We start from the raw sequence: 12,700 nt of genomic DNA, 5'->3' as shown, positions 1-12,700 counted from the left end.
AAGATCAAAAACGATGGAATAGTTGGCAATGCCTGCTACAACACGCGATTGTGGCATCCATTTACTGGCTCTGTCGTGATTGTCCTTAAAAAGCTTTTGAGGTTTTGTCGTGGCCAGAAAAGCTGTTTGAGTTTATGATCCAATAAAATACGAGAAGTGTGCAGAGAAAACATTACAACATTCGTTTCCTTTCTTACAGAGTCGTTTGAAGTAATCTGACGAATTATAAAAATATATTTTTATAAACAATTTATTATGATAACCAATTATCGTATTTTAATAAAACTGTTATTCTGGACCAGTAACGTCATTAAGCTTTTGTTGATCTTCTCTAAATGCCTGTACTGCGCATTTATTAGGTACTTGTATGAAAACTGACGTTCCAAAAAGTGTTCACCGACCCATCGCCCTTAATAAGCCGCACACACACACACTAGGCGTGTCTTCGCCGGGCAGTCTTAATTTTTCACCGAGTTCCCGGGAACAAAACACTGATTAAATTCCACTGTTCCCTTCGCTTATCCACCGCCGCCGTCGCTCAGAGTCGCCACTTTGCCTGCTGCCAATCGCATTAAACCGATCCCATATGCTTTGAATTACTTTTCACCGTCGAGCACACAAGTTCTCAAGTGCCACCTCTCTGCCAAGACACAACAACTGAACGCGAGGACGGCGTCGTCGACGACGACGAAGGCTTCGGCGATGTTAGAAGACACGGTCGAAGAAAAAGAAAAATCAATCAATGTGCAATCCCTCTTCGTTCACTTATCGCGCAAACACACGTTTCCATCTACCACGCTTGGTGTTGATGGTTTCAAATTAATGAGCACTGATTTTGAGCAGAACTTCAGTTTTGTGCACCACGAAAAAAAAAACACGGATTGAAGTCAGAACAGTTAGGAAACGATGCACACGGACGCACACCAACATACGCATTTGGAAAACTGCTGCGAAGGGGTTGCTTCTCATTCCGGATTCAAACATATGTTTCTTCGCAGGAGCACACATCTTAGATGGCGGCGACTACTACGGGGACAACCGCACGACGTCGACGTTGTCTACGGCAACCGTGTCTCGACTGCTGCGCGATTCTCATGTTTATGCATTATCTCTGACACCACAGCACCCCATCCCATTCAGTCTCACACTGCACTTAAATTTGTATCCCAATTTTCTTTGAATGCCACCGGAATCCCGGAAGGTCCGGTTTGACTGGTTCCCGGTTGACGTCTTTTGGCAGTGGCTTTCGGCGGCGCTAACGGCGTGCTAACGATACGCGCTGCGTTAAGTCTTCTCTCGAGATAATTGGATGAGGATGGCTTCTTCAACGGTGGCAACGGCGGCACTTGACGACGAGCCCAAAACAAGGATACACACACTTACCACTTTTCATTAGGATGATGTTTTCGCCGGTTCCGGTCGGCGGCTCTGCTGGAGTCGGTGGACAAAGTCCCCCCACTGGGTCACATACAACCGGCGCGACACAACACAACGCAGTATGCACATACGCGCAGAGTCCGCTGCGCACGCGGCCTCTCTCCTACAACACGCGATCGAACACCCTCGGTGCTCCTCCACTGGCACTGTATTACTGCTCTTCCCGGTGGACCAAACGTAGCCTGTTTAACTGAGGAAACTGAAAGGGCTTTGACACTACTGAACGTTGAGATCAACTGAGGGTTTGGGGTTTTCGTCATTCACACGCACTATCATTCGCAGCTTTGCTATCACTTCTCTGTCACTCGATCGAATTCTTCCTCAGCATGAGCTTCACCCCACATCGGATCACTTGGTGCTGTTCACACTGTTGAAACTGTACGGAAACTGAACAAAAAATAATCTCTCCCTGTTGCGGCCGCCCGAGTTTGATTTTGTTCTTGAACTCAAACATTAAATTGGAAATTGTTGGAAAAAATATCTCACTTGAAGGAAAATCACCACCGCCCGAATTTCTCGCATGCTAATCCGAGGATGAGACAGCTCCGCATTGCTCTGTAGCAGCAGCAGGGGCGTTGAAGACTACAGTCACCCCGGACGAATCTCTCACTTCTGAACGAATTTTTCCCGGTGGGTGAATTTTTTTATTCTCCAGATTTTTCACATCACTGGTCACTACAGGGGGTTGGATTTTTTTCCTTTAATTCGGCGGTGTCTTCTCTCCGGCTTTGGTTAGAGGTCTACGCGCGCGGACTGTAGTGTGTGGCGGTTGCTTCCTGCTCGTTCCCCGTTTCAGGGAGGGTGAGACTTTTCCTTAATTAATTTTCCCTTTCTTCCGCTTTAGGAATAGCACAAATTGACACAACCGAATATCTAACGCGAACGTACCGGATGACGGATAAAAAAATTATGTATTTTTTCCTTTTTTGCTACGAAGAACGAATACTCGCGCGCGCCGCGGAAACTCTTCTCACTTCTCTTCGCCAGGCAGGGCTGCTGCTGCTACTGGCCTGGCCTTCCTGTGTCTTCCTGGTATGTTTAGAGTGTAGTTTTAGTGTGCAGCGGTGTTATTGGCGGTGCTGCGCGGCGCTAATGAAGGAAAAACGGAACGACGGAATAACAAAAAGAGATTTTCGGCTCTACTCGGCGGACGCTCACACTCGGGTCGACTCGGGCCGCGTCCGAAATTGCGTTCCGGTGCATATCGGAGCAGTGCGTTTATGCGACTAAAGGGAAAATTTCGATGATGAATATTACACAGCTGCACTCTTGCGCCCCGGAATACTTGCCAGCGCCCTTCGGCGCTCCGCTCCCGCGTTGCATCAGCGCGAGTCTCGTGTAAGAGCGAGAGAGCGCGAACATCACTCACTGTGTTAGTGTCGCGGCGACGATGACGGACGGAGGAAACCCGGCTCACTCACCCCAAACCTATGCACAAGTGCATCTCCGGCGGAAGACCGAAAAAGTAGCCAGAATCTGCCGAAGTGGCAACCGAACCCGACCCGACCGACCAAAGGGGGGACTCACTCACACCCCCCAATAGTTGCATCCACACCAACACTCCAGAATCGATTTTTTTCCAGCACTGTACGCGCACAAGTGTGCGCGCTGGGCCGAAAAATTTTCGGAGCGCACTTTTTTCCCAATATAGAGCCCCCATCTCAGCAGGCGGCGGGTGTGAGTGGCGAACAACCACCACATGCAAACCAGCACAACCGAACAAGCGCATGCGATTCGAGTGCATTTTTTTGGAACCAACTACGGTCGGCAGCCAGAACGAGACCCTCCGCTGCCACCAACACGACTCACACTTGCATTCGATTGCATCGATGCAAGTGTGCACCGGTTACTTGGCGTTTGTCGGGAGAGTGAGACCACCCGACCCCAACCCAAATTACACCCGAACGAACGACAGAACGAGACAACCCCAGATAACATACCACCCAAACGGGGGGACACGCCACCCTCCGTTCCATCATCTTCTAGTTTTCTACGTGTTGGTGAGTTACCCACCCCGTTCCACTGATGCGAGCTCACCTCCTCGTCATGTTCGTTGTGCCACTCCGCTCTTGAGCCTCCAACACGGCGAGAAAAAATTTAATCAGTTTTTATTACTCTCATAGCCTGTCGCCGATCCGCATCCACGTTCCTCACCCGACCCATATCGCATCGCTTCGCTTCCACACAGGCAACCCAGATGAATTATGATTACGTGTAATAAAACAACGTCTTCTTCGTCGTCGATTTGCGTTCTTGTTCTTGTCGCATCATTCGCGCGAAACGCATTTCGCGCGCTCCCTTCTACGAACGAACCGAAACGCAAAATTTCTTTGTTCTGCGCTCCAGCAACAGTCAGTCCGCACAGCCCGGCTTCGAAGGAAATGATGGCCACGCGATGACGATCGTTGCCATCATTAATCGTCATCGTGATGTGGTGGTCATGATGACGATGCGTGTGTTTGTTGCAGCAGTTGCATGATGCAATTCTCTTGCCCTGCGCACCCGCGCTCATCCACCATTGAAGCCCTGGTCCACCTTTGATGGTGGTGGTTGTTTAGAGAGCAATGCGAGCGATTAGAAATGGCCACTTGTTGCGTCTTTTTGACTTCTGCTTCTCTGCCCTGTCCGTGCACGGCACACTCGCCCGCCATGCTGTCGTTGCTGTGCTGCTGCTACTTCTGATGATGATTTGATTCGTTCGCTTCACTCTTCTAAACACGTTTTTCGTTTCGACTTCCTTCCTTCTAGGTTATGGCCTCTCTCCGCTGCTGGTGGTGTGAGAAGTGCGTGTACCGTTCGTTCTACGCCAGTTGGCGACGGTAATGGTGGTGGGTCCATAATAGATTTTTCTATGATTTCGGGAATGGGTGGTGCCTTCAGTGCCAGAGTGTTTAGGCACGTCGATGAGTTAGAAAAAGAGAGCACAAGAATAGGCCCGAAAGTTGGCCGAACTGTGCGTGGTGTGGTAGGCGATCGGGTTTGATAGGCGTTCTAAATTTGACTTTCAGGCGTGTGGGTTGGTGCACGCACATCATTTGGGAAAACTTTTCGGAGATTAGAATGCGTGAAAAGAAAGGTGCTCACGAACTCGACTTTTCGAAGGGGATCTAGGAACAAATAAAACAAAAATATAACAAGAAAAGGTTGTTTTTCTTTCGATTCATATTTCATTTGAAGCATCTCTAATTAATTTACTTTCTTCAATAATTGTACCAGATTATAAGGAAAAATATCGCAGATGCAGGCTAATATGGTCGATTCTTACCGCATAGATGTTGTCGATATTAGCAGTTGTTAAAATATTGGGGAAAACTTTCAAATTGTACATGAATCAAATGAACCCAAAATCTATGGGCATTAAGATATGTACATTTTTGAAGCTATTTGGTGTCGACCTCATATACCGATAGATTTTTATTTTATTTTAGTCGATCAAAGCAAAAATAAGGCAAACCTGCTGAAATTCAACATGACGGACAACTAACTGTCATGGTGGCCGAGTGAGAAGTACTCGACAAGTGTGATGGGGTAACTGAAGAATACGCAATGCGGTGCCAATAGTTCGAACAATATTTGACATGGGGATGCCTCTATATGGAAAATAGCTTTTTGACTAATTTGTGATATTTTGTTCGTAGAAGGATAACTGAAATGGGCTGAAGGATATCCGGTACGATTTGTGATCAATTGGCTTTGTAACACGAAAACTTGGGCGGAAAAATGAGTACTATTGATTGGCGCTTGGTGGCCCTGACCAACCGTCAATATGTAGTTGCTCATAAGTCCCATTTTTCGCAAACAAAACGAAAATAACGAACTCCAACAACAGCATTTCTCTACTTTCTGTTTGATGACGGTAGCCCATTATAGTTGTCAGCTGCCGATAAATACATAATCAAAGTGTGTTTGATGCTTCACCATGCTTCAGCTGTCATCCAGTTTCACAATGTTTTGACATTTAGCGGTACGGTAACTACAATGCTGTTGCAAATATTAACTTTCTAAAACATGGAGTTGTAAAATAATGGTGGGAAGCTATCAATCTTACATAAATACCTTTTCACATCACATAGCATGGTGTATGTCAATAATAAATTAGGTCCTCGACTTACCTGAAAAGAGAAAATAAAAATCAAATTGTTATTGCGTTTTTTGCACTTTGCACTTTTTCTTACACTCAAAAAACAAAGATTTTCCGTGCATATTATTTGTGTGTGAAAAACAAAAAGAGGTCAAATCAAGACAAAATTTTCAAAACGACTTATCTGCTTTTGTAAACAAAGATTCAAACGACGAATTGACGAATCTGATAGCTTTTCCACGCAAACCAACACCATCAATAGGTAGGTGAAGGACTCCGCTACCTATTGAAGATGTTGGTTTGCGTGCGAGAGCTATCAGATTCGTCAAATCGTCGTTTGAATCTTTGTTTACAAAAGCAGATAAGTCGTTTTGAAAATTTTGTCTTGAAATCATGGCGGGGATCGATTTAGTGTACACGCTTACATGTGACTAACGAGTAATGAGTTATAATTGGGTAAATTTCAGTAACAAAAATCAATCAACCTGTAATGAGAGTGTGAGAAAAAGAAGCGGGAAAATCACAATCTACACATCAAGACAAAATTTTCGAAACGACTTATCTGCTTTTGTAAACAAAGATTCAAACGACGATTTGACGAATCTGATAGCCCTCCCACGCAAACCAACTCCATCAACAGGTAGCGGAAACCTTCACCTACCTATTGGTGATGTTGGTTTGCGTGGGAGTGCTATCAGATTCGTCAAATCGTCGTTTGAATCTTTGTTTACAAAAGCAGATAAGTCGTTTTGAAAATTTTGTCTTGACGTAACTATTCAAATTGGTGATATCGGCAATAAATGTGTTGCAATTTTACACAGAAATCCACAGCTTTCCCAACTATAGCTATATTTGTTTCCAATAGGGGAGCATCCATAAATGACGTAACGCTCATAGGGGTGAGAGGGGGGGGGGGGGTTAACCAAAATATGACAACCCATACAAAAATATTCAATGATTCATACAAAAAAAGTGACATAGGGGGGAGGGAAGGTTGAAAATGGCCAATTTTTGCTTTACGTAATTAATGGATCATCCCTAGCGCGCTGTTTGATTATTATTAAATCTAATCCTAGTGCAAAATCCAAAAACTTAGCTGTTTTATTTTCAATGGCACACCATATAAATGCTAAACGTATTTTGTAAGTATTATACCCGAATCCTGAAAAAGATTGTACACGAATTCAGAAAAAGATTCTGCATGAATCCTGGGAAACATTCTAAGCGAATTCCTAAAAGGATTGTACACGATTCCTGGAAATGATTTCTCACGAACCCAGAAACGAATTCTCCATGAATTATGAAAAGGATTCTATGTGAATCCTCAAAAAGTTTTCATACGAATCCAGGAAGGATTCTAAATGATTCCTGCGTGGATTCTCTACGAATCCTGAAAAGAATTCAATATGGATTATGTACAGAAAACTACCAAATCTTGTACAGGACTACGATAATCCTGGAATGGATTCAGCACGAATCCTGGAAATGATTCTACACGATTCCGCAGAACAAGATTCCACCCGCACCATAGAAAGGATTCTAAACGAATAATGAAAAGAATTCTACACGAATCTCGTCAGAATTGTGTAAGAACCCCTTCAGAATTCTGCACGAATCCCGTCAGGATTCTTCACGAATCCCGTCAGGATTCTGCACGAATCCCGTCAAGATTCTGCACGAATCTCGTCAGGATTCTGCACGAATCCCGTCAGGATTCTGTACGAACCCCTTCAGGATTCTGCACGAACCCCTTCAGGATTCTGCACGAACCCATTCAGGATTCTTCACGAATCCCGTCGGAATTCCGCACGAATCCCTCCAGGATTCTTCACGAATCCCTCCAGGATTCTTCACGAATCCCTCCAGGATTCTTCACGAATCCCTCCAGGATTCTTCACGAATCCCTCCAGGATTCTTCACGAATCCCTCCAGGATTCTTCACGAATCCCTCCAGGATTCTTCACGAATCCTTTCAGGATTCTGCACGAATCCCGTAAGGATTGTGCACGAATACCGTAAGGGTTCTGCACGAATCCCGTAAGGATTCTGCACGAACCCCGTCAGGATTCTGCACGAATTCCGTAAGGATTCTGCACGAATCCGTAAGGATTCTTCACGAATCCCGTAAGGATTCTGCACGAATCCCGTAAGGATTCTGCACGAATCTCGTAAGGATTGTTCACGAGTCCCGTAAGGATTCTGCACGAATCCCTGAAGGATTCTGCACGAATCCCTTAAGGATTCTGTACGAATCCCTAAAGGATTTTGCACGAATCCCTGAAGGATTCTGCACGAACCCCTAACGGATTCTGCACGTATCCGTAACGGATTCTGCACGAATGCCTGAAGGATTCAGCACGAATCCCTGAAGGATTCTGCACGAATCCCTAAAGGATTATGCATGAATCGCGTAAGGATTCTGTACGAATTCCGTAAGGATTCTGCACGAATCCCGTAAGGATTCTGCATGAATCCCGTAAGGATTTTGCACGAATCCCGTAAGGATTCTGCATGAATCCCGTAAGGATTCTGCATGAATCCCGTAAGGATTCTGCTCGAATCCCGTAAGGATTCTGCTCGAATCCCGTAAGGATTCTGCTCGAATCCCGTAAGGATTCTGCACGAATCCCGTAAGGATTCTGCACGAATCCCGTAAGGATTCTGCACGAATCCCGTAAGGATTCTTCACGAATCCCGTCAGGATTGTTCACGAATCCCGTCAGGATTGTTCACGAATCCCGTCAAGAATGTTCACGAATCCCGTCAGGATTGTTCACGAATCCAGTCAGGATTCTTCACGAATCTCGACATGATTCTTCACGAAACCCAACAGGATTCTTCACGAATCCCGACAGGATTCTTCACGAATCCCGACAGGATTCTTCACGAATCCCGACAGGATTCTTCTCGAATCCCGTCAGGATTCTTCACGAATCCCGTCAGGGTTCTTCACGAATCCGTCAGGATTCTGCACGAATCCCGTAAGGATTCTGCACGAATCCCGTAAGGATTCTGCACGAATCCCGTAAGGATTCTGCACGAATCCCGTAAGGATTCTGCACGAATCCCGTCAGGATTCTGCACGAATCCCGTAAGGATTCTGCACGAATACCGTAAGGATTCTGCACGAATCCCATAAGGATTCTGCACGATTCCCGTTAGGATTCTGCACGAATCTCATCAGGATTCTGCACGAATCCCGTCAGGATTCTTCACAAATGCAGTCAAGATTCTTCACGAATCTCGTCAGGATTCTTCACGAATCCCGTCAGGATTCTTCACGAATCCCGTCAGGATTCTTCACGAATCTCGTCAGGATTCTTCACGAATCCCGTCTGGATTCTTCACGAATCCCGTCAGGATTCTGCACGACTTCCGCCAAAATTCTGCACGACTCTCGTCAGGATTCTGCACAAATGCCGTAAAGATTCTCCTCGAATCTCGTAAGGATTCTCCTCGAATCCCGTAAGGATTCTGCACAAATCACGTAAGTATTCTGTACGAATCGCGTGAGGATTCTGCACGAATCCCATAAGGATTCTGTACGAATCCCATAAGGAATCTGCACGAATCCCATAAGTATTCTGCACGAATCCCATAAGGAGTCTGCACGAATCCCATAAGGATTCTGCACGAATCCCGTAAAGATTCTGCACGAATCCCGTAAGGATTCTGAACGAATCCCATAAGGATTCTGCATGAATCCCGTAAGGATTCTGCACGAATCCGTCAGGATTCTTCACGAATCCCGTCAGGATTGTTCACGAATCCCGTCAGGATTATTCACGAATCCAGTCAGGATTCTTCACGAATCCAGTCAGGATTCTTCACGAATCCCGACATGATTCTTCACGAATCCTGACAGGATTCTTCACGAATCCCGACATGATTCTTCACGAATCCCGACAGGATTCTTCACGAATCCCGACAGGATTCTTCACGAATCCCGTCAGGATTCTTCACGAATTCCGTCAGGGTTCTTCACGAATTCCGTCAGGATTCTTCATGAATCCCGTAAGAATTCTTCACGAATCCCGTCAGGATTCTGCACGCATCCCGTCAGGATTCTTCACGAATCCTATCAGGATTCTGCACGAATCCCGTCAGGATTCTACACGAATCCTATCAGGATTCTACACGAATCCGTCAGCATTCTTCACGAATCCCGTCAGGATTTTCACGAATCCCGTCAGGATTCTGCATGAATCCCGTAAGGATTCTGCACGAATCACGTAAGGATTCTGCACGAATCCCGTAAGGATTCTGCACGAATCCCGTAAGGATTCTGCACGAATCCGTAAGGATTCTGCACGAATCTCGTAAGGATTCTGCACGAATCCCGTAAGGAATCTGCACGAATCCGTAAGGATTCTGCACGAATTCCGTAAGGATTCTGCACGAATCCCGTAAGGATTCTGCACGAATACCGTAAGGATTCTGCACGAATCCGTAAGGATTCTGCACGAATCCTGCAAGGATTCTGCATGAATCCCGTAATGATTCTGCACGAATCCCGTAAGGATTCTGCACGAATCCCGTAAGGATTCTGCACGAATCCCGTAAGGATTCTTCACGAATCCCGTAAGGATTCTGCACGAATCCCGTAAGGATTCTGCACGAATTCCGTAATGATTCTGCACGTATGGCGTAAGAATTCTCCACGAATCACGTAAGGATTCTGCACGAATCATGTAAGGATTCTGCACGAATCCCGTAGGGATTCTGCACGAATCCCGTAAGGATTCTGCACGAATCCCGTAAGGATTCTGCACGAATCCCGTAAGGATTCTGCACGTATGTCGTAAGAATTCTTCACGAATCACGTAAGGATTCTGCACTAATCATGTAAGGATTCTGCACGAATCCCGTAAGGATTCTGCACGAATCCCGTAAGGATTCTGCATGAATCCCGTAAGGATTCTGCACAAATCCCGTCAGGATTCTTCACGAATCCCGTCAGGATTCTTCACGAATCCCGTCAGGATTCCTCACGAATCCCGTCAGGATTCTTCACGAATCCCGTCAGGATTCTGCACGAATCCCGTCAGGATTCTGCACGAATCCCGTAAGGATTCTGCACGAATCCCGTAAGGATTCTGCACAAATCACGTAATCACTGCACGAATTCCGTAAGGATTCTGCACGAATTCCGTAAGGATTCTGCACGAATCCCGTAAGGAATCTGCAAAAATCCTGTAAGGATTCTGCACGAATCCCGTAAGGATTCTGCACGAATCCCGTAAGGATTCTGCACGAATCCCGTAAGTATTCTGCACGAATCCCATAAGGATTCTGCACGACTCCCATAAGGATTCTGCACGAATCCCATAACGATTCTGCACGAATCCCATACGTATTCTGCACGAATCCCATAAGTATTCTGCACGAATCCCATAAGGATTCTGCACGAATCCCGTAAAGATTCTGCACAAATCCCGTAAGGATTCTGCACGAATCCCGTAAGGATTCTGCATGAATCCCGTAAGGATTCTTCACGAATCCCGTCAGGATTCCTCACGAATCCCGTCAGGATTCCTCACGAATCCCGTCAGGATTCCTCACGAATCCCGTCAGGATTCCTCACGAATCCCGTCAGGATTCCTCACGAATCCCGTCAGGATTCTCCACGAATCCCGTCAGGATTCTCCACGAATCCCGTCAGGATTCTTCACGAATCCCGTTAGGATTCTTCATGAATCCCGTTTGGATTCTTCACGAATCCCGTCAGGATTCTTCATGAATCCCGTTAGGATTCTTCACAATCCCGTCAGGATTCTTTACGAATCCCGTAAGGATTCTTCACGAATCCCGTCAGGATTCTGCACGAATGCCTGAAGGATTCTGCACGAATCTCTAAACCATTCTGCACGAATACCTAAAGGATTCTGCACGAATACCTAAAGGATTTTGCACGAATCCCTAAAGGATTCAGCACGAATCACGTAAGTATTCTGTACGAATCGCGTGAGGATTCTGCACGAATCCCATAAGGATTCTGCACGAATCCCATAAGGAATCTGCACGAATCCCATAAGTATTCTGCACGAATCCCATAAGGAGTCTGCACGAATCCCATAAGGATTCTGCACGAATCCCGTAAAGATTCTGCACGAATCCCGTAAGGATTCTGCACGAATCCCGTAAGGATTCTGCATGAATCCTGTAAGGATTCTTCACAAATCCCGTAAGGATTCTGCACGAATCTCGTAAGAATTCTGCACGAATCCCGTAAGGAATCTGCACAAATCACGTAAGTCTTCTGTACGAATCGCGTGAGGATTCTGCACGAATCCCATAAGGATTCTGTACGAATCCCATAAGGAATCTGCACGAATCCCATAAGTATTCTGCACGAATCCCATAAGGAGTCTGCACGAATCCCATAAGGATTCTGCACGAATCCCGTAAAGATTCTGCACGAATCCCGTAAGGATTCTGAACGAATCCATAAGGATTCTGCATGAATCCCGTAAGGATTCTGCACGAATCCCGTCAGGATTCTTCACGAATCCCGTCAGGATTGTTCACGAATCCCGTCAGGATTATTCACGAATCCAGTCAGGATTCTTCACGAATCCAGTCAGGATTCTTCACGAATCCCGACATGATTCTTCACGAATCCCGTCAGGATTCTTCACGAATCCCTACAGGATTCTTCACGAATCCCGACAGGATTCTTCACGAATCCCTACAGGATTCTTCACGAATCCCGTCAGGATTCTTCACGAATCCCGTCAGGATTCTTCACGAATCCCGTCAGGATTCTTCACGAATTCCGTCAGGGTTCTTCATGAATCCCGTAAGAATTCTTCACGAATCCCGTCAGGATTCTGCACGCATCCCGTCAGGATTCTTCACGAATCCGTCAGGATTGTTCACGAATCCCGTCAGGATTCTGCACGAATCCCGTAAGGATTCTGTACGAATCCCGTCAGGATTCTGCACGAATCACGTCAGGATTCTGAACGAATCTCGTCAGGATTCTGCACGAATCCCGTAAGGATTCTGCACGAATCCCGTAAGGATTCTGCACGAATCCCGTAAGGATTCTGCACGAATCCCGTAAGGATTCTGCACGAATCCCGTAAGGATTCTGCACGAATCCCGTAAGGATTCTGCACGAATCCCGTAAGGATTCTGCACGAATCCCGTAAGGATTCTGCACGAATTCCGTAAGGATTC

The 12,700-nt window shown here is 46.1% G+C and overlaps 1 protein-coding gene across 3 annotated transcripts in view; it reads right to left on the bottom strand.

The window, feature by feature from the left end:
- LOC134203541 (mushroom body large-type Kenyon cell-specific protein 1) overlaps positions 1-12,700 on the bottom strand; it is a 479,310-nt gene that overhangs the window by 304,582 nt on the left and 162,028 nt on the right. Inside the window, exons 1-2 of one of the 3 annotated variants that reach the window (XM_062678408.1) lie at positions 1,924-2,651; positions 1,384-1,824 (exon numbers count right to left, since the gene is read on the bottom strand). The exons of 1 other annotated variant lie outside the window; for it this stretch is intronic. In XM_062678408.1, the coding sequence (XP_062534392.1) occupies positions 1,384-1,393 (10 nt within the window). In that variant the 5' untranslated portion in view covers positions 1,394-1,824; positions 1,924-2,651. Of the gene's footprint in view, positions 1-1,383; positions 2,652-12,700 lie in introns of those variants that run through there. One more of the 3 variants, XM_062678401.1, reaches the window with a different exon arrangement.

The sequence above is a fragment of the Armigeres subalbatus genome, chromosome 1 (assembly GCF_024139115.2).
Source record: "Armigeres subalbatus isolate Guangzhou_Male chromosome 1, GZ_Asu_2, whole genome shotgun sequence".
Lineage (NCBI taxonomy): Eukaryota > Metazoa > Arthropoda > Insecta > Diptera > Culicidae > Armigeres > Armigeres subalbatus.
Note: the sequence above shows the minus strand (reverse complement) of the source record. Positions and strands in the feature narration are given on the sequence as shown.